General features: G+C 47.3%; 1 protein-coding gene across 5 annotated transcripts in view; it reads right to left on the reverse strand.

Annotated features, from left to right (window-relative positions):
• MACF1 (microtubule actin crosslinking factor 1) overlaps positions 1 to 27,853 on the reverse strand; it is a 1,146,281-nt gene that overhangs the window by 267,874 nt on the left and 850,554 nt on the right. For all 5 annotated transcript variants that reach the window (XM_085648361.1, XM_085648360.1, XM_085648359.1 and 2 more), the window contains 5 exons: positions 25,849 to 25,968; positions 24,594 to 24,701; positions 16,785 to 17,003; positions 16,251 to 16,454; positions 4,721 to 4,952 (listed from right to left, as the gene is read on the reverse strand). In XM_085648361.1, the coding sequence (XP_085504487.1) occupies positions 4,721 to 4,952; positions 16,251 to 16,454; positions 16,785 to 17,003; positions 24,594 to 24,701; positions 25,849 to 25,968 (883 nt within the window). The remainder of the gene's footprint in view (positions 1 to 4,720; positions 4,953 to 16,250; positions 16,455 to 16,784; positions 17,004 to 24,593; positions 24,702 to 25,848; positions 25,969 to 27,853) is intronic.

Below are 27,853 nucleotides of genomic sequence, written 5' to 3' on the forward strand. Positions count from 1 at the left end.
CCGTTCCTTGAGGGATGTCACTGAGGGGGACACAGTCTGTACTCCCCTGGCGTTATTTCAATTTCACAGAGTCAGACACGCCCTTAGGGAAATATCAAATTTAGCTCAGTCCTCGGCTAAATTGGTTACTAGAATTTACCACTCCACGCTAACTGCTAGAGACGGTGCCTATGCGAAACCCCGGTTGGAATGGCAACGGGATCTACAGATAGACCTGACCGATGATAAGTGGCGATACTGTTGCCTGAGCACCAAACGAATCTCACTTAATGGGCGCCATAGACTGATCCACTTTTAATTCCTCAACCGGGTTTATCACACCCCGGAGCGTTTACACCACTTTGGTCTACGTGACAGCCCCCAGTGTGATAGATGCGGAGAGTCTACAGCTGATTTTCTGCATGTGGCCTGGACCTGCCCGGGGATTGCCCACTACTGGGGTGATATATTCTTGGAAATTAATCGCATTACGGACATGTCTCTGTCCCCTGACCCGCTCCTAGCCCTACTGGGCTATTCACAACCACTCCCCAAGAAACATAGACACCTTGTTGATATGGCGCTGCTCCTTGCGAAGAGATGTGTAGCGGTCTGTTGGCTTCGAGGCCCAACACCGACGCTGTCTCAGTGGACTAGAGATATGCTCTACTGTTGTACCCAAACCGAAAATTACAGCGAGTTGTTGCCGCCCCGTAACAGGCCTAAAAACTTCTGGGCCCTATATCTTGCCCAGAAACCACCCCCTGCTATGTCTGAGCATGGAGATGACGCACCCCTGTCGGGGGCTACTTCCAACCCTTAGGATCCGACAGGTCGGTACAACCTATGTTATGTATTGCTCGCCCTTGCCCACTTTCTCTTTCTCCATTAAATGGCGACACGCAGGATAGGGTGCTACGGCTTGTATAGTTGGTGGGACCAATCTTTAGTTTCCATTCTAAATACTCTTTACCTATTACTGCTTGAATTATTTTATGACATATGCTTTGAATGTATGTATATGATTTGCTGTAGGAGGCTGCTTACGTTTGGACTGTGTCTATGCTTTGTTATTATTGTTTATAATGTTTGTTAATTTTCTACTAAAAATTTAATAATAATAAATAAAAAATAAAAGTCCACCTGAACAGTCTCCTGTGAAGCTGCGGACCCCAAAGACTCAACCGAGTCCCACAGACAAGAGGAGGCCCTAGCCAGGACACACAAGGTGTTCAGGGCCCGCAGGGCCGTGCTGGTCGAGGGAAACATGTTGCGCCCCCAAGAGTCCAGCCAGCGGGCCTCCCGGGAGGGCGGAGTCAACAGCAGCGGCAGGGAGGGAAAGGCAGTCCGCAAAAGAGGACTGGCGGCAGAGGGGTGGGGAAAGACACGCTGGGTCACGCAACGCCGTAATGTGCCGGTGTAGAAGGTGCTGTGGCACCGGATCCCCTGAGGCAGGACGCCCCCAAGTCCCCATCAGGGACGAAAGGAGCAAACCCTCAAAGGGAAGCAAGATCTCCCTCCCACCAGAGCCCTGGTGGAGAACCTCCAAGAGATGATCCGTCGGAAAATGAACAATCGGGTCACCCATGCGCAGAATATCCACAGCCGTGGACACCATGCGAGCAAAGGCCGCACCCTCCTCTGTAGGGCCCCACGGCGGAGAAAGCAGCTCCTCCATGGGCGACGGCTGCAGACTAAGGTGGCCTTCCCCCAAGCCGAGCGGAATGGGCAGGGGCCAGACCTGGAAGGTAGGAGGAGCCGAGGAATGAGGGACCTGCACTCCTCCGGCGAACACTGCTGCCTCAGAAACGGCGGGGAGCCACCCTTCGACTATGCTGGTGAAAAAGACACCACTAGGAGGCCAGTCTCCGGGGAGGACGACACTAATATGCAGGCAGCCTCCGGAGAAGAGGGAGCGTCCGAAGACGAATACGCAACTCGACGCTTGTCAGGAGCCGTAGAGTCCGCAGCCTGAGGCAGAGCGGTAATGCCAGCATGCGCCGAAGGAGACACTGGATAAGGCTCCTCGAAGTCACACTGCGCCGGGGACCGGAGCGGGGCCGGAGTCGCAGTGGACATGGGGCGACATTGGAATGGCGCCGACTTGATCTCCGCCGAGGCAGCCGCCTGCGTGGAGGGACGAGAAGGACCAGGGGAGTGATACGAAGTCCTCCGCCAGCCTCAGCCCAGTATACGACAGAGGTGGTCCGGTGAATCATGCGGCGCCGCCAGGGCCAACCCAACCTCCGACTCGCCCTCCGACGAGGCAGCCGCCTGCGTGGAGGGACGAGAAAGTCCCAGGGGAGGGCGAGGGGTTCGCGCCGAGCCTCGACCCGGAGCGGGACGAGGAGAGTCTACCGACCCATGTGGTGCTGCCCAGTCAAGCAGCTGCCGGCACCGTAGCGGCGTCACCTTGGCCTTAGATACCTTGTCAACGGACCGAGAGGGGCTCCGGGAAGCAACCCGAGCCCCGGCGACCTCACGCAACACCACATGGACTCCCGCTGGAGTTTGCAGCGAGGCAGAGATGCCGTGGTGTGAAGGAGGGACCCCAGAGGAGCAGCACCCCAAAAGCACCACATCCTCCAAGCCTGGATCTGACCCAGCCGGGGCCGGAGCCACCGGCGGCGCCGCGGAAGGCCCCGCGCAAGGCAAAGGAACCGTTGACGCCCCAGGAGGGAAAGGAGGAGGAGGAGGAGATGCCAGCGAGGCCTGCAAAGCCGCCGCATATGTCTCCATCAGGACTCTCGACGCTCTGTCACCGGGAAACGGTGGGTAGGAGGACAAGCGGGGCCGATTCTCCAGCGGAGAGTCCATACCCGCGGCAGGCCGAAACCCGGCCCCCAGGGACAAACTGCGACACTTACCCACTGGTGAGCGACGCTCTCGCGACATCAGGGAAGGGCGATGACGACTACCACAGCCGTATCTGAACCCGTCTGCCGAGGCTGATCGAGGGGAGGAGGCCGACCTGGAGAGATGCGCTCAGAGAAGTTTCATTCGGCACTCCTGCCGCGACTTCGGGTTCAACTGTTGGCACGGCTCACAATCGGTGGTGCCGTGATCCTCCCCCAAACACCACATACAAATACGATGAGGCTCCGTCGCTGACATAAGATGCCCACACGACGTGCAAGCTTTGAAGCCCGAAGGCATTCGCACACTGTTCCACCAAGAGAAGGACAATGAGGAAGAAAAAAGGGCCCGAAACAGGCCCGTAGCAAGACCGGATCAGCGTTGCACGCGGAAAAGTAAAAAACTGACGTAGGCGCGCCAGGGTGGGACTTATGTGACCTCGCTGATGCCACGGACGACGCCTAGGCGGAGTCGCGTGGTGTCGCCCCGCCCCCTGGCGCGCAGGGATGCTGTGGCAAAAAAGTTTCCGGATCCAGTCTCACGCCTGAGGATAATTCTACATGAAGGAATCTGCGGCTAGTAGTCTCTATCAGATAGCACTGATTCCGCTATCACATCTAGGCGCCTTGTTTGCCTAGATTAAGGAGTGCTTTCCTGTTCTTTTTAACTTTCTCTGTCTCTCTCACAGACATGAGTCTCTAACGCACACAGCTCTCAAACAATGTCCCGTTACTGGGGGTTTCCTGTTTTACTTTTCAGTAAGCAGTTTTTAAAGTTATTTGCTAATAGCTCAAGTTTTTTGTCTTTAACTTGTATATGTATTGTTTGGAAAAGTGGTACTTTTGAAGTATTCAATGGTGTTGCCCAATTAATCACCATAGGTCCCACATAGCCTTTTTTTTCCAGCAACAGCAAGAGCATTGTATTGGAGAAAGGAAAAGCATGAACACTGTTGGATCAAAGCCCCAGAGAGGAAACAAAAACTGCAAGAGGAAAAGCCCAGGAGAAGCCTTAAGCTGCCACATGGCTGCAGATGCTGCACTGGTCCCTTTTATAATGTATGGTAAACTTTAAATGAGAAGCAACCAAAGCATACTCTGACATCTGAATTTCTTAATGTTAATTTATACCAGTTACAAGGTACCGCTGCGCTCAGCCCAAAACAATTCAATAGAAAGTAGACACATTGCTTATTTCGTCCTTATGAGATTTTTTTTTCTGAAAGCAAGATATTTAGCACTGACTGTACTATGACACGAAGCTGTGTCAATACTGTTTTGACATTTAAAGTTCCACATGCTATGTACCCTAATGAATGATGGACTCTTCACTAGCAGTGTGCTACAGAGCCCTAGAAGCGTGTCCTCTGTCTCACAGGCAGCAAAGGCAAAACATCACCGTATATTTCCTACCTTAGGCATGTCCTAAGGAGCAAATACAGTTTGCCATCTCCTTTCTCCCAGATAGAGCCATGTAAATGTGCTAGCTTCTCAAGCCAGGCCTCCCTATACCATATTCTACTCCCCTTTGCAGTACGTCTCCTCCCCTTACCCTGTTCGGGAGCCAACCGTGGTATTGTCTGCATTAAAATAGCCCTGACCAACACAGCCATGGCACTACTATGCCTTCCCTCTCCTCACTACCGAGCCAACTCTACTCATGTGTCCTTTACTGGGCCTGCCCTACTGGCCCAGCACAGGTATGATGTGCCTTTCAAAGCACTTTCATAAAACCAGCCATGGCACTATGTCCACCCTCTGGTAAAACCTTACGTACAAGAATTTTAGCATGCTCATGCCTTCTTCTATTTTTACGTCACTTCTTCCCCCTCCAATTCTCCTCACTGAAACAGTTGCATGATGGGGCATGCATTCACAGCACCTACCTTTAGCAGCAGGATCCTTATCAACACCCTGCGAACGCTGAATAAGCTCCTCCCCACGCCGCTTGAGGGCCTCAAAGGATGGCTGCAGTTTCTCCAGCTCCATCAAGGCATTCTTATTATCACTGATGGCATCCCTGATCTTTTCCACCTCAGCGGGGATGAGTGGGGCCAAGCGCAAACGAGAGGCCAGAGACTCCAGGGATTCCAGCATGGGTTCAATCTTGTCATGGAACTGGACAAAAAGGAGGAGAAGACGCTTGTCAATGTAGGATCTAAAATATGGTGACACTGGAGCACAAGCACCGGACGAAAGGCTTTGAAGTTGAGGCTTCTAGAACAGCAGTGTGTCTCATTTTACAAATATCATGGATAAGATCCTGAATGGCAAGTACAGAAAATACGTTTGCAACATTTTCAAACAAGTGCAACTTCAGTGTATATAAGCACAGCTTTTCCACATAGGCTCGGACATGTTCCCTTTATGTTAACCTTCTCAATACTACTCCTGCATTTCAGAAAGAGTAATACTAAATCTATAGGAATGCTAATCTGGTAATGGAGGCTAAGCACTGGAAACAGAAGATAGTTGCTATAAAGCTACAATTAAACAGAAAAAAAAGCTGCGGTTCAAGTTTGCTGAATTACAGAATTCAATTGAAGCACTACTGCATGGAATAAGGCAAAAGCACCTAGATAGTCTGTTTTTATTGTTAACGTGTAGCTCACATTGCATCAGGATAGTGTAGTAAAGCAGGCTAGTGCAAGCATCTGTTCAAAGACACCAATTTGTGTATTCTCCTGAAATACTTAAATGTTTTTGAAATATACATAAAGTTAGTCGTGCACACAAGCATAGCCAATGCCAATAGGTGGACATATGGTGTCCAGACCAACACTATACAACATAAGATTAAAGCCGGCATTGTTTACAATTATCAATATTTAGATTCTTAGTTTAGGTTACTCATACAGCGCTGCTTGCTCCCTTGTTAGGGTAGTTAGGTGCTAAAAAAAAATAAATACTACTCAACAATGCTGAATGATGCAAAATGAAACCAAGCAAGTTAGAGAGATACAAATCAATCCTAAGTGGGGAAAAGCCAGATCTTCAGTAGCAGCCTACATTTGCACATATCGGATTCATGGCGTAGAGATAAAGGGAGAGAATTCCACCTTACGACGGCCGCAATAGAAAAAGACCTGCCACTCATAGTTTTCAAGTGGTACTTGGGTTTCTCCAAAACCAGCTATTAACTCTTAAAACACACCCCGTGAGTATCAATTAAATCTCAGATGAAAATGAGGCCGTTTAGGGGGGTAAACCTCTTAGTGCACCAAGCATATTGCTTTTAAATTAATTCAAATGAATGAGGTAACCAGTGCAGTTATAGAAGAGTTGGAAAAATATGGTCCCTGTGCTGAAGACCAAGTACAAGCCTTGGAACCAGGATAGATTAAAGACTCTTTCAGTGCCCATTCTAGCGAGCTTCAAGAGCGGAGAAACGCAAAAGGAGATGGTGCTCTTTGTAAATTGGTCCTAGAGGTCCCACTGGAGTCCTCTGCCATGCCACCTTGCCCCTGAAAGGACTATGTGCCTTGAAAACTAGGGTCTACAATGACAGAGGCCTGGCCACAATCAGCCCAGTACAGAGACCACAGCATTGATAATGTTAAACCTGTCCAGGGCAATGCACCTGGAACTGGTCTTATTTCAAGGCTAAAGGCATAGAGGCCCAGCCAGCACCAGCCCATTCCAAGGTCAAGGCATCAGGCATATCCAGCCTCAGCACACTGTGGACTTAGGATGAAGCATGGGCAGTAACCTCCCTGTCCTGGGAAAACGATTTAGAGCTTGGACAGAATAAAATAAAAGTCCAGGCCAAAGACTTGAGGTCGGCCAGTAAGGAAATATCCACTTAACTGGAACCATTGTTTTGTATCCTGCTTTTAATCCCAGTGGAGGAAAACAATCTGAGGAAGGATGATGTGCAGTGGCACACTGCATGCTTCAGGTCAATGCCATGCTTAGCCATACGGACTCCATCTTTATTCTACCAAAAGCCTTTATTAAAAAAAGGGTTTTTGTCCTAGCTCATCCAATAAATAGTAGAACACTGCACTGTAAGGAATATACAATAGGTTATATCTGCAAAACACCCCAGTCCAAATTTAAAGACTGGTGTCTGATCTTTATCTGACGAGTTCAGGGACAAGGACTGGGCTTCAGTCAGTACTTGCTCAGTCATGGACGTGTGACTGGGGCTCTGACAGTGTCAGCCAGACAAAGGCCAATTATTGTGGTTCAAACAGAATCAGACTAGTTACTGCCCAAAGATTGGGACCCTGCGTAAATCAGACAACTCTATAACCAATAAGACTTCTGACAATAGCCTCGAGTAGAATATAGGTAACAGAAACATTGTAATGTTGCACAGAACAAACATGAATTGACCTATACAACTTGCTTCAAGAGTGAACGCAGAATGACTGCACTAAGCAGCTGGAAGGAGGGCCGGAATAGAAGAGGCACAGGTCTGATAATGCTTACTGCTGCTCAGTCTGATAACATGGCCAGTACTTATGAAGTTGAAGATGCACTTCAACTTCTACTGTGTGTGACCAAGTGAACTTACCTGTTTCTGGACAGGTAACAGAACTGAGGAACAAGGAAGTACACTGAGCTTCTTTAGGAGAAAAGATACAATTAGAAGCACAAGTTACTAGCTGTGTAACGATATATCTGTAAGAGACATTAGTTAGTGATAGATTCCTTACCTGTCTGCAAACTGATTCTAGGGTTAAGGTCATACCCCTTTCCGGGCCCTAGTTTCATGGCACCAGTGCTCAGTTTCTTGCATGGCTCTGCGTTCCTGGCGCGAAAAGTCGTGTACAGAACTGACGTCAGCGCGCATGGGTAGCCGTGACCTCATCTCTGCACTTACGACGCCAGCGACGGACGTGGAGCCGCACGACGCCACCTACAGACGCGCAGGGGTACTGCTACAAAAAACTTTCCGGATACAGTCTGACGCCTGGGGATATACTATGGTAAGGAATCTATCACTAACGTGTCTCTTTCAGATATCTAGGGCTTCTGGTTCTGCAGCCAGTGTCGACCTACACCAGATCAGAAAGGGCAAGTGCACGAAAATGTACGGCGGTCAGAGGTGGGTCATCCATACGGAGATGCCACCAACATAAGATGGATTTTTTAAACAAGCAACTGACATGAATTGGCACTGGCAAACACCCCTAAGCAAGCAGGAAGACCATCTGTATACAGAACACAAACAAGAATGAGATCAGAGTCGCATGTGACAGTGTGCAAGTGCAGTGTTTCAGCACCGGTCTTGCCCACATTAAATGAGTATTGGCAAAGCCAATCAACACGTTTTCCTTTAATGTCCCAACACATACAAACACAGGCATAACACATGATGTTTATATGTGTTGCATGCACAAATGCTGCTTATCACACAACTCTATTTGCTTTGCCAATGCGAAGAAAAAAGAAACAAAACAGGACAGCAGTGTGTTTGGGTGTACTTTTACAATGCAAGATAGTCCCTCAGGACTTCCAAGACTGCGTCCTGGAAGACGAGGGGGTGTGTGTGTCTCTCTGTCTGTGTCTATATATACACACACATGGATGTATATACACACAAACTCGTAACAGGTCAGCACACAGCTGTACTTTCAGGCCAGAACTAAAAAGCTTTGCAAGCAGTTTTAACTCTTGGCACCAAATGCTGCTATATCCACAAGTTGAGTGTTTGTAAGAAATGGGCAGTGTCTCACCCAACAAAGGCATAAACAAGTGTGTGTGTGAAAGAGTGCATTGGCGTAGAATGTCAACTATTCAAAGCATGTCCTTTGGACATCACACTAACTTTCCATCTCTGAATCTCTCTGAAAGCCATTCAATAAAAAGGTGGATTAACAAGAATACTGCTATCACTCCTTTAGAGACAAGCATGCTGCCTCCTGCAACCTCTTTTTATTCTGGGATATCCAAGCCACTGAGTCATGTGCATATCCATGCATCTCTTTGGGAATGATCCGGAAGAGACCGGTCCTTGTCCAACAGCTGCCATTTCCAGAATGGTTTGCAGCATTTCTGAGCGTGTAACTAAGCAACCCGCCCACTGAGCCAGCTGAGCTGATAGCTGTTTCCAACAATAGCAGCAAGCGCCCGCTGCACCTCCTCATTCTAGAACACAGGAAGTCACCCAGTCTTATATTTGGCTCCCTATGGAGCAGTTTATTCACACTCTTTCACTACCTAACTGGTCTGAAATGTGAGCTGTGAATTCAAATTAGTCACAATCAAGGTAATTTTGGAAGAAAAAGTCCACTCCAAAACAGTATGTTTTTTGGACAGCCTCATGTTTTTCAACCCACCAGTCATGCAGGTTCATTGGAGGTATTCCCTGTTTTTCTCTATTTGGTTGACATCGACCTGTGCTCTGCTGCCAACGGGCATGCAAAGTGTACGACCAACCTCAGCGCGACTGGCTAAATAATCTCAACTCAGACTAAATGGTGACTAACAGTGCTGCCTAAGAGCTTCAACTCCAAGGCACGTGACCTTTTACCTGTACCCTTTCGAGACACTGCTTAGTAGCACTCCCATGTAAAAAGTCCATCTAGTACCCATAACAAGGGCCATTTTACCTTCATAATGCCTGAGGCATGTAGGAAGATTGTCGGTTTTAAGTTTGGGCATGTGTGATTTATGAATGATCTCTTCAGGAGAGGTCCAAAAGACCACGTCTCCATTTTACATAGAAGGTGGTTTGGCCTTCTCAGCTTCTACTTTGTTCATAATAAACAACACCAAGAAAGTCGGTATAGCTGGGCAAGAGAGAAGATTGCAGGCCCAGGGGTAGAATCTCTCCTGGATTGCTACACTTCCTCCTGAATGAGGCCTGGTGCACAGAACTGATTTATACTGTGACCTAGAAAGAGAAGGACCACCTCTCTGTTTATCAAGGAACTAGACGGAGCATGCCAGGAGGACAGACCTGAATTCCAGGAATATTAAGGCCGCGCTGACTGTAATGACCTGTGTAAGGACAGCTTGACAACTACCTGAGCCACAAGGTCTTCCCTGCATAGCAGCTTAGGAGAAGGAAGAACGGTAGCTCTTTGCTGTTACACCATCTTAAAGACAGGGGAGCCTAGAACATCCATGACCTATACTAAGCCAATAGGGTGCTCCTTACTTACCTCACCTTAACAGCAGAGAGATCACGAGACAGCTTCCATATTCTTGACTTGGGGTCTGGCTGAATGTAGGAAGCTGGCTCTGTATATGGTATCAGCACTAGTTGGTTATACTGTGCACAGAGTCCAGGGGTTCCCCAAACATTTACAGGGCTCCATTAGTAGTAGCCTCTTCTGCAAAGCTACGTTTTATTACACTGAAAGTCTCGAGGGCACACACGATATTTTAAATTGCAATAACATAGTAAAGTTACCAGGGGGAGTGCGAGAAAGCGCCTCTTTTTGCACAGTAAGCCCCCACTTTTTGCCTGGGTTTCATGTGGTTGCAATTGTAGTGCACAGGTTCCCCCATGCCAGTGCTTCTTTCCCAAAACATATCCACTATTGGTACTTCTGCCCTTTGTAGGACCCTAGTAAATGGTACCCTTGGTACCTAGGGCCTGGGAGCTGAAGGGGCCCCTCACTGGGACTATGCCTCTGCCCTTGAAGCCTGCATGCCCCTGTGAGGGAGGAAAACATGCCTGGGTGCCAAGCCAACCAGCACTGCCTGAAGGTATAGGTAAGTCACCCCTCTAGCAGGGCTCACAGCCCTGAGGCAGGGTGCACTATCCCACAGATGAGGACGAATCTGCATGAGCAGTTATGCCCCTACACAATTAGGGTCCATTCCTTATTAGTGTGAAGCCATACAGAGAACATGAGCTGGAAACTCGACAATTCGAGTCCCCTAGCACTAATATGGCTTCACTAACACAGGGGTTTTTGGTACCAAATTACTCCTTTAAAAAAAATCAACACTGATGCCAGTGTGAGATTTATTGTCCTGTGTACTCAGAGAGGACCTCAGAGGTGCCCCCTGAAAACCTACCTATCCTGGTTTGGTCTCGGACCGGCTGTAGGCAGTCAGCCACCACCAGATATGTTTCTGGACCCCTGGGTAGAGCCCCTGCTCTCTGGGATCAGAAACAATGCACATACTGGGCAGAGGTGTCACCTCTTCCCCCAGGATGGGCCAGTGCTCGAAGGGGATGCTTCAAAGGCCTGCCGCCTTTGTAATGCAACCCGTCCTCCTCTGCTGCTAGTTGCAGATGGTAGCCCCTGGTTTACACCCCCAGTTTGGGTGGGAAAACCGGCAGGAAAACCTAGGAGAATAGGTGGTGTGCCCACTTCTGCCAACTTCACCCCTAAGGTGGGGAGGCGACGTGAAGCACATCTGTCAGTCCCCGCCGTCTTGAAGATGGGGAGGCCCCTCCAATCAGGTCTAGGTCTATGCTCCCTCCAAAAGGATTTTAGTATTTAGGTGGCTTTCCCAGACCTAGAAACTATATCTGTGACAATCTAAGAAAAAAGAAGACATCACTGCAGAGAGGATCGAAGAAGACGACTGCCTTGGCCCCAGCCCTACTGGCTTGCCTCCAGCTTTTGCAAACCTGCAACCTGTCTTGCAGCCAGCGACCTCTGAAAACCCTGTGAGGACTGCTGCTTTCGAAAAAGACTCCAATCTCCCGTGGACAGCGGACTTGTCCAGAAGAAAACTCCTATAAGGGCTACGGATCCCAACTGGAACCGCGATCCCTGCCCACTCTGCACCAGACTCCCACGGCCCGAGTCTGAGTGGCTCACCAGTGCAGTGAAGTCTCCCCAGCGATACTGACCTCATGCCCAGCATTGGCTGACCTCTCCTGATCTCCACGGTGGCACCTGCAGTGGGAATCCAGAGGCTCCACCGACTGGCTCCGGTAATAAGAATCTGACATCAAAAGACACCCCTGCACCCGAAGCCCCTGGGACTTGGTGAGCTTGGTGCTCCTACGACCCCCTACATCTCTGTCATTGGTCTCCCTCCTGCAACCGCTGGTGCAACGCCTGCTGGTTGTTTGCCAAAAGAAAAAAAAACAATTGAAATGCACTGGGCGCCCTACGCTGATTTTGCACCCTGCACCCAGCTGACCCTGTGCCGCTAGTGGTTCAGTTTTGGTACTCATCTAACCCTTGCCACTAGCTGACCTTTGGTCCTGAAGACTAGAGTTGTAAGCGTGTTACTTACCTGTATAACCGTGATATTGTTTTCCCCATAGAATAACACTGAACTGTTCTGAAAATATGTAAATTTTTAAAAGTGAAAAAAAATGTTACTTAAAAACGCTCTCCTCTTACTGCAAAGATATTGGTCTTTAAATAAAATACATACAAAGTATATTTTTCTAAAGTTGGTCTGGATCTGATATTGGTCATTGTTGTGCAATAAATGTCCTACACTCCTCTGTTTTAAGAATAAAGCTGCTCGCCAACACTACCACTACTAGAGCACTTTAGGTTTTACATTAGGCCCTGCACACTTTTGAGGAACCCCTGAACTCTGTGCACGGTATAACCACCTAGTCGGTATACCATATACAGAGCCAGCTTCCTACAGTCTGAAAGGCCTGCTGCTGTAGTGGTGACTGACCTTATACTGCATGAAGTGCCAGTAGGCATGGCACACAGGAGGAGTGCCATGTTATGTCTTTACTTTTCTCTGCACCATGGCATGTAGCGTGCACCGGCAGGTTGCATGTGTGTGCGGAGGGGTCTCTTAGGGTGGCACAATACATGCTGCACCCCTTAGAAACCCACTTTAGCTTCCCTGCCCTAGGTACCAGGGGTACCATTTACGAGGGACTTACAGGAGCTGCTAAAAGTAATGCCAATTGGGGGGAAACAATTGTACAATTTTAGGGAAAGTGATCTGGCACTGGGGACCTGGATAGCTGGAACCCAGTGCACTTCTGTCAAAATTGCCTCAGATACCAGGTAAAAAGTGGGGGTGACCATGTCAAAAAGGGGCACTTTCCTACAGTGTCCATAAATCCATAAAAATTAATGCTATTTTTAAATATTGGTGTCCAATTTCTTGAGAGTTGTGTTTCTTTCTTCTATATTTGTTTTGGTGCTGTCTAAAATGCTTTACACTGGTTCCATTGTTGAAGCCCGAGTGCTCGAAGTCTAGTCCTAGAAAGGTTGGTAGTGTATTACACAGAGAGGTCTCGCAATCACACCATATAATACATCACATTTCATCAAAACAGCCACACATGCTATGAACATATTGCATGCTGATTGTGGGCCTTGTAGGGCAAGTCAAAGCTGCTTGGAGGCTGCTGCAACAAGGGAGAAAGAGGTGTAAGATGGCTGCACGAAAAAAACTGTGCTTGCTGCTTAAGTGGTTGAAAAAGTTGGCACTGCTGGTAAAGCTTGGCCTCTGGAACACTAAAACTAAAGCCCCTATACTTTCAGTTCTGACAGTGGAATTGCCTGGCTGGGGACAATAAGCTCTAAGACTGACCTGTGGTGCAATCATCTTTGAATTGCTTGAGCCCTGAGTTACATCTCTATCTCATAAGCGTAGATCCATCGAAGGGCATGTCGTTTGGACACTTCGACATCCCCTGAAAAGCTGACTGATCGCATCCAGGCGAGCCTTCACTGGTGCCAATACACATCCTACGTAGGCACTTTCTACCATTGGTGGACCAGGTGGTGAGTCCAGCTCCGTTTCCGGTGAATTATCTAGCCCACTGGCATTCTGCAATTCTTATTGTAGACCTTCATCCGAGTTATTTGGTGAGAGTAGATTATGCCACTCCTCAGCAGCATAAGTTGCATGGGCAACATTGGCTATGCCCTGGACCTCATCGGAGTTGGAGCTCAAGCGGGGCTCTATCCTCTGATAGTACTGGCGTTAAGGGAGAAGCCGAGGCGGATGGTCTGGGTGCACAACTACTGATTCTGACTTATACGTTCATAGCATGACATAGGCGTGGACCCGCTTTGGTACTGGCCTAGGAATGTCCCGAAGGGGCAGTGGATGTTGGGGAAGGGACCTCCACTGGAGTTGCTGCAGCTGCGTAGTGCCAGAATGCACACCACAGGGAGTCAATAGCATCTGGAGAATGTGCAGCATTGCCTCAATAAAGGATGCCATCTGCTGTAAGGTGATGTAAGGTGTGATGTGGTGGGGGTGGGGTGCGGATGGTGTCAGGTTGGTGACCAAATGCGAGACTGGCTCAGAGTCAGAAAACAGTGGACCCTTCGAGTGGTAGCCTTGTGACTTTTCCCTAGATTTTGTGTGGCAAAATGAGAAAGAGTCCTGCTTCACTTTCTTGAACTTATAACAGGTTTTCAATTTCTACTTACCAGAAGATTTTGAGTGGGGACAGGGCTTTCAGCAGGACTTAGCACAGGACCGGCCTTGTGACCATGAAAGAAACGAACCCCATGTCTTGAAGCAGGATTTCTGTTTCAAACATGACCTCTCCTTATGCTGGGTGATGTAAAGCTTTGTCTCAAGCTCCCAGATTGCCTACGGGTGCATGAGCTGTACTTATCGCACTGCTTTGAGTCATGACTAGAGCCCAAACAGCGCAGGGACAGGCTGTGCAGATCTGTGACTGACATCTGTTTCCTGCAGCTCGGCTTGAATCCTGTTGTTTTTTCAGGACAGATATCCTCCCTGGCACACTGTCTTCGAACACAATCCGGACTGTTGGGAGCAGAGCTCCAGATCTGTATTGAAGGGCATGTAAAGAAGAGCGCAGGCTGTGGTGCTTATATGTGCGGCTCCGCCCTGTCACATCTGGGCAGCTCTAAGTCACCATGGAGCAGTATGGCACACAAGACACATTACTGAAAAATCTTCAGATCCAGTCTAGTGCCTGGTAATATTCTTAAGGTGAGAAATCGGCGGTCAGAAGTATTCCTCAGAGCTATAGTTCCCTCGCCTCACCAATAGGTCTGGAGTCATGGGGTTCCGAGTGAGAAGCCTCATCTGACATATTCATCGGACTCCCTTGTACCACCACCCAGTCCACCACTGGGCTGCCAGGTCACAGTGGCAGGTACCCCTCCCTCGTTAGGGAAAGGCATTTGCCACTGATTTTTCCTGCCTAGGACCCCTGATGACAGACCAAGGCAGAGAAAGAGAGAAATGTTCTTGGTGCACACAGAGAAAGCTGTATGCATAACTTTTCTCCATATACCCAATGCACAGACGGGCATCCTTTCATTAAATACCTGCTAGTAGGCATATCTGGAACTCTCAATAGGGCTAAGCTAATTGTCTTCCACCAGTGGGTAGGGAGAAAAACACTTCCACAAACAAGATGCTTGCTAAGGGCTAAATTATGCCCAAAGTGTCTATGGTATTTCTACATTCCATAAGAGTGTCTACAACACCTACACATTTGCACATCTAACAAGGTCTATTGACAGATCACAAAGGCTGCACAAAATATGTAGGGCATTTACTTGAGCAACTGAGCACTGGTAGTGCAGGACCTTGGAGATCTGTAGCTCCCAACCTGCTTTCAGTGAGCTCCTCCCCTGCTGCCCGAGTGCTTCAATGAGTATCCGCACTACTCTGTCTGTCCTTCAGTGAGCTCTATGCGGATCTCCCTGCGATCCCAGCAAGTTGTCATTACACACACAGACGGTGAGAGGCTAAAAGATGGTGAGAGCACTGAGCGTGAGGTGCAAGGTGCTGCCTTACCTCTGCATTCTGCCATGAGAAGCACATGAAATGTGATGATGCAGATGACATGAGGTGCAGGCAGCGAAACACAGACAACAATCCATGGGGTGAGGGAGGGAGAGGAAAAACAAAGGGTTAGTGCAAACGTGATGTAAAACAAGGATAAAATGAACAAAAAAACTGGAGCCTACACAGTTACACAACTCAAAACAGACAGGTGCAGATTAGTCTAGGATCAGCCTGCATGGTAGGAATCCTCCACACTGTATGAAATAAACACTGTAGACTACCACAGAGGGGTGTTGTGTGCAGGAAAAGGAAAACAAGACAGACTGCAAGTGAATGCAGGAACATTAATTAAAAACAGACTGTTGAAGCGAGCATGACGCCTTTACAAACTGCTATGTTCAGAAGAAGGAATACAGCACAGACTGCTAGATAGATTGCAGGAAGAGCGTACAAACTGCTACAAAGTACTCAGGAAAATAGACAGTAACTGCTGTTGTGTGCTGGAAGTCAGAGCAGCCTGCTTTTATGTGCAAAACCTCGAAGACTATGTAAACTGCTGATTTTTGCAGGTAAAGAAATGAGAGGGAACACTTGTTTACATAAGGGAACGAAAAACGTATGAACATGAGTTGAAATATGGAGGCGACAAAACACATACCTGGAAAAGGATGGGGAGATAAAACTGTAGCTGGCGAAAGACAGGGAAATAACTGTGGCACAAAGTGAAGGATGGGGTGGATGTTAATGATAAAAGAGAAAGGATAGGGAGAGGACACAAACACATACCTGTGTAGCCTGAGCCACAGCCTCATCCAATAAGACTGCCCGCTGACGCACTTCATCCTTGATCTTAGTGTAGGCTCTTTCAGCACTGGAGTAGCGCTCCTGAACCATTTGCCCTTCTTCAGAGTTTAGCTGCTCCAACTGAGGGCCAATCTTCAGAAGTTTGTCAATGTGTGGCTTGTGCTCAGCTATTGATTCACGGAGGAGCTGAAGAGATTAAAAAAAGGTGCATATTCAGAGATCGACTGCGCAACAGGTCATGTGCACAAATTGTATGGCTGGTAAAGAACCAATACACAGGCATGCATTCCTTTGCTTCTAGATGGCAAGGAAGGCTCTCAGGCAGTATTTAGAAGCTGCGCACACGAGGTATTGAAGCATTGTTTGATGTCTGACTTTTGGTCTCCTGTGCCAGTCTGCCAGAGCTTAGCTTCAAGGATTGCAAGTATATTATCATCTGCTGTTCTGTTCTCAAAGTGGACAATCAAGCAATACCACCTTGTCCTGGATGATTGTAATGTAACCAGGCGCACTTACCCGCATGTCCTCCTGCTGCTGACGGAGCAGGTCCGGATCAACGGCAGGCGGTGGCAGAAGCTCTATTAAGCCCTGCGTCTCCTCTAACCAAGGGCTAAGATCTCCGTGAGTCTCCCAGAACTGTGCAACCAGGGCCTGTGCCCGCTCCAGGCCTGCGTATCGCTCTGAATTCAGAAGACCGACTTCCTCGTACTGTTGTATAAAGGCTTGAGTCTTCTCCTGAATGGGGAGAGTGTGTGTGTCAGGGAGCACTCTTCAGTACATACAAAAAGAAGGGCACAGACTTCACTTTAAACCATTTTACCTGTCCCAATGGCACAAGATCAGAACAAAATGTATTAAAGACACCAAGTGAATCAGGCTTGGAATCAGCAATAAAACACAAACATGATATCGAGGACTTAATCCCACCAAAAATTCTGATTAATTCCTGATAACAGAGAACTGCCACACAGATGGCTGCTTCACGTGCACAATATTAAAGAACACGTACTGACCGTAATGACCCACCCATAATGACAATGATGCTGCAAAAATGTTTGAAAATAAAACAAAATGCAAACCTGCTAACCATGCAGAATTAGAGGCTGCCTTTTGATCTGATGCTAATTGCTCACAATGTACCTGAAAGCTAAAGTAAGTATATTTTTTTTGCCTTCCCTGAGACAAAATGTGATAGAAGTTTGAAAGAAATCTTTTTCCTTGCAGATAGTGCTCTCTCTCAGCGTGCAGAAGGCCAGACCATTTTAGGTGGGGTAATGCTCTTTCACTGCTGAAGACCTCACCATACGTGATTCCACATGGGTGAGGTATCTCCAGCCTCTCCCAGCAGACTGCTTGTAAGAGTGCTTGGTCTATAGGAGTTGGGAAATGGTTACTAGATGAACAACCCTTTTTGGCCAAAAGTGCCCTCTCCGCTGCACTACAATACTTAAATAGGGTCAGTCCTAATGATCTGGAAAACCAGAATAAGGCACGTATACCTCAAGTGTCCATCAGGCAAATACCTTTTGTGACCTGCAATCTCCCTCTGTGAATTTCCTAAAAAAAAACATCCAAATAGAGCAGATGTCCAATCGAGTAGACCCAACGAGTGACATGCTGGGATTATCCATTTAGAGCGACTTGCTGCATATGCTGGGCAAAAAAAGAAAATGTTCATAGGTCTCCTTGTAATAGGAACAAACACAGCATGCCATACAACCCCCTTCATTGGCTAGCTAAGTGCTTGGAAATGCTGCGAGGGGAAGTTTGCTGTAGATTTTTTTTTAATAAAGCGATCTCGTGGAGGCTGAGCAAATGGTATCCAAAACATTGTCATAACAAGCATTGGCATAGCCAATAGGTCTCGCCTTTGGGACCTTATAAGTGTTTAGCCATGCAACAGGTGCATAACTAAATACTTACAAAAGCGAGACCTATTGTCTATGCCAAGCGGCCGCGAAAGTGAACACAATCGTGATCAAACATCAAAGAGGCCGTGAAAGTAATCGCGGTAAAGCGCGGCGCGCGCGCCCACGCACATGCACTGTAGCTCTAGGCTGGCCTGGTAGCACTTTTTGGAGCCCTCTCAATAAGTCTCGCCAGACCAGCCCATGCGCTGGGTCAGGCGAGACCTAAAAAGGAGCACTTTAAAAGTTTTTAAAAATTGAGTTAACAGGCCTTCAGCTCCAGGCCGTGTATGTTTAGCATAGTAACTTTTCCCAGAATCTTTTACATGGATTAAATACCATATACTTGGTCTTAACTGTATTCAGCTCAAGGCCACAGTGGTCACAAAAGAGAAAATCATTGCAGCAAAATTGACAACACCCTAGCAGGAGGGTATCATGGGTGAACCACAAGCCCGGGACCTTGATTTCTGATAACGTAGGGAAATCATTCTGGCAATCAGTTAGGAAATCCACCCACCTATTCATTAGTAATAAAAACAGGGTGGGGGCCAAAACACAGCCCTGGCGGACCTCTCCCCTCCCCTCTATAGGAATACGCCTCGAAATTCCCAGTTAGGGGCCCTCTAACTTGGGCGCAAGTGCCCTCATTGAAGGAAGCTAGCTCTTTATGTGGTATACCAATAACTGGTTAGATCATGTAAAGAGTCCAGAGATTCCCCAAGAAGTGTATAGGGCTTTTGTGCAAACCAAAAGTGCTCTATTTGTGGTAGTGTGATTGAGAAACTTGCTTGTCGCATTTTTGACCTCTGTTCTGCTTTCAACCTGGTTCAGAGGGAGAAAATGTGGGGCGTACTGAGGGAGAAGGGGATGCCCCATGAAAATTGAGAAATTCTAATTAGATTGTATGAGTGAAGGAAAGTGGGTTTCTGTTTGCCTGGCTTTTGATGCATCTTTGACTGTAGAGTACTGGGTCCCTGATAACCAGGTTCCTAGTATCAGCGATACCATGGTTCCAAAAGGTCTCAATGACAAATTAGAACTTTCCTGTTTCCTCTAGAGCCAGCCTTGTACACTGAACCTCAGTTTCTTACTGCAGTCATGCAACTCCCCAGATGCACAACTGGACACCATTTACAATTGGATCTCATAAGGCGTTTCAAATTTTTCATTCCGTAGTACCATCTGCTGCCCGCAGCAGGTACTTGTAACCCCACTTATTCATTCCCGTCGGACATGCCTTTGATTCAATAGAAATTGTGTTGTTTTTAATACAGTTGAGCTGTCAAGTTTCACGATGTCACTAGCATATGTTTTTCATGTTGAACACGCGTTGATTTATTTACACATGTCACATGCTCACTATGTGCTACACACTGTCATTTGCACATTTGATCAGGTAAACCATTTGTGTCTAATGGGTACTGTCATTTTATCTTCAAGTTGGTCCACAAGGTCAATCGCTCTGGTTCAATTTCTAGAATGTGAACGTTTTTCTAAAAAACGGCAGATTTTGGCTAGTATTCTGATACTATGTGGGCAGTAGTACGTCGACATTGTATGTCACTGAACGTTTTTACAAAGCATCCATTTGTCCTTTACTGATTATCCACTTTGGTAGGTAATTCACGTGGTTTTTGTTTCCTGCTTTACATTCAGGGTTTGTAGTCACTTGTTTTTAATCTTCACTACACCTTCGTCACCACACAAAGATGGCTGCACAATTCTTCTTTGACAATCACTAGTCCTTTTTTCATGTTCACCACGTTCTACGCGACGCGGCACATCATTAGCGTTTAAGAGTCACAGGCATCGCCACGCCGTCACGTAACGGATATGGCTAATTTTGCCAGCGCTCACACCGGGGTACACTATGTTGGACTCCCATGACTCCACACCTGTAAGTTCATTTAATGAATCTATCTTTATCCCTCACGCGCACACGATTCACCCAGTCATTTTTGCATCACCATTTGTCCTTTTCATATTCTGAACAGATTCCGGCCGGCATTTGTGGTCGAGCTTCCAACAAGGTACCGTCCGTTCTCAGCAAACACAGGTGAGAGACACGTCTCCATTACATTGGACCACTATTCGTCCATATTCATTAAGCGAGTCACTCAGGGTATTTACATTTCTTTTCAGTCACCGAGATAAGACACACAGCATTTCTACCAGCGTGAGATTGCTGATTGCATCACTGTGTATTTCGCTATCGGCTATTCAGCCCAGTCATACACGGTTTTTATCACTGTAAAAATAATTCCAAGGTAAAGCTAACAGATTCTATTGTCATACTTACACAACGAGCTTCTTTTCCATTTTTTCACTTTGGTTAATTTTTTCAATCACTGCTCACTCTTCCAAAGACGACCGTCATGAGCCTTTTTATCACCTTGGGTTTCTTTCTCCTTGACCTTCCTCACGGCACTACTAACCACTCGACGACTGTATTCACCTAATTCAAGTCATCTGGTGATTCTGGTTACCGCATCTGGTTGCGCTTTTTCGAAATCTTCATGTTAACTCCACCTCTCAATAATCATCTCCTTTACCATTTAAAAGCTTTCCTCCCGGCAATTATAAGGCTGTTTTCACATTAAATGTTAGTTTTTGATGAGACATTTATGTATGTTTTTCTCAGTAGTTGTTTGTTTACATTTATTGTAGATTGCCCCTGAAGAAGGGTGCTTAGCACACCCGAAATGCATTGGGAATAATCTTGTTTTGAACATCAAGCACTTGAAATCTTCCATTTCATTTTGCAACTTTTTCTCATCTCATGAACTTTCTTCTGAATAAAGAAGGATTGGAGAACTTTGATTTTCGTCGTTTTCAGCAACAATGTCCTTTTGAAGCACAATATTTCATGATTGGTGTAATTGATTTAAGTGTACAAATGTTTTCCTCTGTTTAGATCATAGCATAAGTAATTTGTGAATACTCATTCGAGTACCCCTGGTAGTGCTTACTTTGTCCAGAACTACCTGGTCCTGGTTAATTTGCTTCTTTCGAATTGGTGGTCAGGTGTAACCACCTCAAGGCGAGCACACCAACTTTAGCAATTTCATGCACTTAATGTTTAATTGAAACCTCGAACACACAGAGTGCACTACAGCTGTCACCACACAATTTTAAGGTATAGGTAAGACACCCCTCTCGCAGGTCTTACAAGCCCTAAGGCAGGGTGCACTTTATCTCAGGTGTGGGTATATATGCACGAGCAGATATGCCCCTACAATATTTAAGTCTATTAATATTGTAAGTGCCAGAGAAGCCATAGAGAGTACATAGGCTGGAAACTTGACAACTCAAGTACCCCAGCACCACGATGGCTTCACTGAACTCGGGAGTGTTTAGTACCAAACAGATCTGATTAAACCCACACTGATGCCAGTGTTGGTTTTATGAAAAACAAGCACCCAGAGGGCACCTCTGAGGTGTCCCCTAAAAACTTACCAACCCTGGTGTAGTCTCTGACTAGCTTTAGGTAGCCTGCCACCACCAGACATGTTTCTGGACCCATGGGGTGAGAGCCCCACGCGATCCGAGGCCAGAAACAAGGCCCATGCCTGGCGAAAGTGTCACACCACCTCCGTTAGGCAGGTACAATGCACGAGAGGGACGCGTCAAAGGCCTTGCTGCCTTTGTAATGCGAACCCAGCCTATGAACTGGGGGCGCAATCTGCAACAAGCAGCAAACCCCCACTTGTGACAGGAGGACTGGTGGATTGGTGAGAAAACTAAGTGATACCAGGAGATGTGCCCCCTTTGCCAGCTCCAACCCTCAGTTGCTGGAGGCAAAGTGAAGCACATTTATCAGTACCCACCATCTTGCAGATGGTGGGACTTATCCAATCAGGTCTAGGACTATGCTTACAGGAGGGTGGCATAATAGAGAGCGTAGACACCCCAGGTAAGGGACCCATTAGTCCCTACCTGTCACTCCCCTGTAACACCCCTAAATCTAGTATTCGGGTGGCAGCCCTAGACCCTGAAGTTTAGATTCCCGATGACCTACGAAGGCCAGACACCGAAGTGCCAAAACAGTAAGACAGAAGGACCAGTGACTGACTCCGCGCCAACCCTACATGCCTGTCTGCTGCCTTTCACTCCTGGCACCAAAAGTCGACTCGTCCTGCAGGCCAGCGACCTCCAAAACCCTGGGAGGACTGCCTGCCTTCAATAAAGATCAAGAACTCCAGTCATGGACAGCAGACAGGTTCGCAAGAAACCAACAACCAAGGACTTTTGAACCCTGCTGAACAGCAAAACCACACCATCAAACCCACCTCTGCAACCGAAGCCTCCCGCTCGAGTCCACGTGGCCCACTGGTCCTAAGAAGGTTCCCTAGTGGTCCTGAGCCCAAGTCTGATGAGGGTTGACTCCTCCTGGGCACCCCAATGACACCTGCAGCTTCAACCCGAAAACCCCCCTTAACCATGACCTGCTCTGATAAGCTTTTTCCAACATCAAAGGTCATCCCTGCACCCGAAGCCCCCGAGCCTTAGGGAGCTCGACCAACTGTGTGTCTACGTCCTCAAGCATCAGTACGTACCTGGGCGGCTGTTAGTTTTCGTCGTCCTGCCGCCTGGCCAGAGCCTGCAGCCTTTTTACGAAACCATTCGTCTCCATTGGTTTGAACTGGGCGCCCAGCACTGTTTTGGCATTCTGCAACCGGCTGCCCCTGAGGATGCATGCTGGGGCTTCTCTGTGGTCCTTCCAATGCTTGCCTAAACCCCCGGAGATTGACCCCGACACTGCTTTTACTTACCTGTAAACTGCACATCTTCGATCACCCCCAGTCTCCATTGGTTAACATTGGGTGCCAGACTCCGAATTTGACCTCTGCAACTGGCCTCCTCTGTGCCGCTGGTGGTGCAGTCTTGGTGCTAACTTGAACCTTGCCTTGTGTTGATCTGAAACTCCGATGACTGGATTTGTAAGTCATGTCCTTACCTACAAAACTGCATTTTTGTTTTCCTCCCATGAGTTAACATTGCTGAACTGAAATTTGCACCAAGTGTCCACTTTTTAAAGTATTTCTTATGAGAAACGTACTCACCTTTGAATGTAGATCTTGGTCTTAAAATAAACCTAGAAAGAAGAGTATTTTTCTAAAATTGGTGTGGATCTCCTTTTTGAGTTGTGTGTCATTTATTGATCACTGGGTGTATTTGTAGATGTCTTGCACTCCTCTGTTAAGCCCCTGTCCACTCATTAGGGAACCTCCTGGACTCTTTACACATACATCAGATTTTTGATATATCACAAAGAGCCAGCTTCCTACAAATTACATTAGTTTCAAGCGATCCTAAGGACCTCTATGTAAGCTCCCATTGTGCATCACAATTGACTCTTTACAAAAAAAGCACCAAACAGTTGCCTTGAAAAGAATGTGTTGAGCATGTGGAACATCTCATGAAGAAACCTGACCCTCAATGAATTAGATAAGAGACAGCGCTTTGAGAACCAATGTGTTTTACAATACCTCTCTTCCTTCCTTCAAACGTTTTTTTGACAAGCAAAAATCAAATGAAGGGTCAAGGCAAAGGCTGCCGATCAATGGAATGGCACTGTAGTGCAGTTGTGGGGTGGTCAATAACATTCACACCTGCTTATCTTGCACCTTTCCAAGAGGAGGGCTGAGGTAACAATTAGGTGAAAGACAGAAACGGCTAAAGAAAAGAGTAAGCTGATATTTTGAAAAGATTGGGTGCATATTTTTGCTAACATTTGTGGCATATGAACAAAAGGCAAGGGTCACTGCCCATATGCATGCAGATGAATCATCTTCAGTGACCAGGCAGAAGTTAGCATCTATGGAAACACTTGGTGCCCAACAGTGTATGGCTGCCCCATATACGTAAGATCTACAGGAAGGGGTTAATGGCCACAGGGATATTGATGACAGACGTACCACTCAAAGAAAATACTGACAGCTCACCAGATAAGATCTGCACCCTATAAAACATGTTACGCATTTATGTTGTTACTTTCCAGCAGCAAATCAACCCCATACACCTACAGATGTCTGAGCAAGCCACCTTTCAACAGGCAGGTTGGCACTGACCAAATAGTGCTCCCCTTTCTGCAGACAGTTCATACTGACACCAGAATGGACTACTTCTGCAGACTTGTAACAATGATAAAAGAGTTAATGATTGCCCTGGGCTGGGTAATGGCACCAGAATGCTCCGCTTTAACAAGCAGTCTACATTTGACACTGACGTGACATAGGAGTGTGCCCCTTCGAACAAAAACAGTAACACTAATGAAGAGGTGTTTTCCTTCCTACTGACAGGTTACATTAATAAGAAAATATTTTCTTTTCTATAAACAGGTAATGCTTACGCCAAAGCACTGTGCTGCGATCTGGGATTCGAATAACAGGCAGAGAGTAAGATTATACTTTACCTTAAGAACGGCCTTCTGCTCCTCCCCGCATGCCCCAAGGATCTCATCTCGAAGTTTCAGCAGCTCATCCATGGAATCCTTGTGTCGAATAATGTCAATGGAGAAGGCCTATTGGGAGAAAAAGGCACAGTAAGTACAGAGTGGACCAAGGGAAGCAATAGCAGAGGGCACCTTCCTAGCAAATGTCAAGGAAGAGCGTGAATCATCAATGCCAGACCCAAGACCCTCCACTTAGATGTTGGTGGTGAGGGCTTCCAGATTAGTGAGTGAAGGGAAATTGAGACCCAAGTTAGAGGAGAGTCCATGATACTCTCTCCCATAAGATGTTGATGGCCAAGACCTAAGAGGAGAAAGAAGGTCCTGTAATAGAGGAAGAACTGTGTTTTATACGGAGTATCCATGCCACACATGACTCCTCAGACTTCACAGTAGGACGACCTATAACACTGTGAGCCAAGGGAGGAGTGACATCCTAGAGACCCAAGGCACAGCTATGCTGCCGCTGCTTTGTTGCCGTGGCTAGATGTCAATAGTAAAGGAAAATGGAAGGGGCGGCCCCGTGACAGTAAAGGAAAGCTCCACAAGACTGAAACCTGTGGTTTAAACGAGCTTGTATCTTGAACATTTAAAGATGTTGATGATGAATGAAAATTCCACTTTGAGTGAAAGAGGCAAAGGGAGAGAGGATTGTATAGCTTACGTGGACCTCACCTGCATAGGTCGACAAATGTGCTCATGCTCTGGATGGGCCCCTCTTATTTCCATAACTTGATGGTAGAGCAGATTGTCTTCCAGTTGCAGCAACTACTGACCGGCCCACGCATAGTGCTCCACAGGCTAGGAGTTGCTTATGTACCTGAACATGCGTCCTTCAGGTATGCAACTCTCGTGCCCGTTGCCTATCAGCAGTCTGCCCATCCCCTGCATCACTCCCCGCTTTACATGCTCCAAACCCTCATGCTGTTGACACACAAGACCCCTCATGAACCCAAGATAACGACCACTTACAGAGCACACACACACACTGTACATCTCATGCCCTGCACCTCTTATGCTTCTCATGCCCTGAACCTCTCATGCTTCCAATGCCATGAACCGTTCATGCTGACTAAGTCCTGGTCCTCCACCACAACACGACCCAGACCTCCAAATATGATGCTCATGCTCAAGACATCATGCCCCTGCTGCCCATGCACTGGACATCATGCCAAGGCTGCCTGTACACCAGACTCCTCTTAAGACATGCTGCACGTACCTTCTGCACTTGCAGCTGCGCGGTGGTCTGGTCCTGCTCTAATCGGATTGGACCCAGTGCCAGCAGTTTCCGCTTGGTCTCTGCGACCCAGGCTAACTCTGCATCAGCGGCCTGCTCATACTGGCAGAGAGGAAGACGACAAGCAGGGCAGAGCATTAACAAGACAAGCACATTGATCACAGACAGCATACAGGACATCACATGGCTTAAAGGAGAATGAGGCAATGACAAGGAGTGTTATATGCTATAGTAGAGCTGTGTAGTAGGCAACAAAGCTTACAGGAGCCTGAATCTCTGAAGAGACTTCCCATCTTTGTACTCCGTACAGAAGCACTGAGCAAAGGGGGCTTTAGATGACACAAAAAAACACAAAGCTTTGCATACAGAAGCGCGGAGACCAGTAAGGCCTCGATAAAGCTTACCAAAGACAAGTGCACAAATAGGCCTTCATACAGTGCACAGAGCCTAGACAGGGCTTCGCACATTACATATAGGAGAATAAAACGTAGTTAGTCTTAATACAATATACTGCAGACAATGGCATACAGGCCTTACAGAGCATAAAGGAAACCAGCACAGGAAGGGCTTTTTACAGCACAAGAGAAAATAAAGTACTTACTGGACTTCACAAATCCCACAGAAGCAGTGAGCATAGACAAAGCTTATAGCACTACCTACTGGCCCATGTAACACGCGACAAGGCCTCGCTCTCAGATGTATAGGGCAATTGTGACAGAGTCGCACAAACACAGCACAAAGCACCATCAAAGCCAGACCTCGCACTGTACTTTTTAGCTGTAACAGGAAAGGACAGCCTATTACTGAGCTACCTTAAGGCTTTTTTTTAGGTCTCGCGCCGACCTTATGTAGGGGGTTTTGAAAGCTGACCACACGCTTGTGCGTGTGGTTTTGTTTTTGCCAGCAGCCATTGGGTTTCACGTGTTTTTTTTTAAAAGGCACGCAATTGGGCAAAGGCGGGCGCATGTCCCGCCTTTGTTCTGCCCATTCCCGTCCGTGTCTAGCACGTGCAGCAGCGAGCGTTCGCCTCGCTGCCGCGCTCCCTCACCCCCGCTCCTCTTGGTGCGCGCGCACCACTGGTTGCCTTTCACTATCACGCCGCGCGGGCCGGGTCACTTTCACAGCCGCGCGGCCATTGCTTGTTTCACTTATCTCGGAAAACCACGTAACAAAAAAAATACATCTGAAGAATGCTGAGCAGTTCACACGTTTGTATGTCCAGGAGCAACGAAGAATTTCAAACAAACCAAGGCATGCCCTGTGAATAATAAGATACGTGAATATTTTAGCGACTGCGACCGAGCCAGCGCGGGTTAGCAAGGGGCTCTTTTTAACGTTAACATTGCTGGGGAGGGCTTGCCGCCATTGGACTGCCTAGCCTAACGTAGTCATTAGGGCCCTGTCAAGAAATGGCGTAGTGTACTACGGCTACCAGCTTTGGAAGGAGTTGGAAGATTCTGTGGATGGATTGTAGAGCACTACTGTTGCCAACAGTGTTAGACAAGGATAAAATTCAGTAGTACTATCGCGACATCCAATAAGGAACATGCTTAAAATCATGCACACGCCTTGATGCTGGCATCCGTGAGCGCTGCCTGTGTGGACGTTTAGGTGTGCACGTTAACACAGACACAGGATATGTCAGTTATATGTATGTACACGAGCTCTCGTATACATTACTGTACAGTCAGCGAAGCTAAGTCTGCAGTTATGGAGTCACGGCTGAAATCAATGGCCAATAGGAAACTACTCCCTTAGTTATTAAGAACCTACTTGCAGTTACCAAACAGGGCCACAGAAATCGTGCGGCAGTGGAATACCATATTATGTGGCAGGGATGACAACCTTATTCAGCAAGAACATATATTAAACGGAACACTCTGCAGCAGTGGATATTTGGTTCTGTTTGCTATTTTAGAAATAATGAGTTCATTGTGTGGTACATTGCTCCACATTAGTGTCAGTTTAGCATCTGAATATAGCAGTC

The sequence above is a fragment of the Triturus cristatus genome, chromosome 3_2, assembly GCF_964204655.1.
Source record: "Triturus cristatus chromosome 3_2, aTriCri1.1, whole genome shotgun sequence".
Taxonomy (NCBI): Eukaryota; Metazoa; Chordata; class Amphibia; order Caudata; family Salamandridae; genus Triturus; species Triturus cristatus.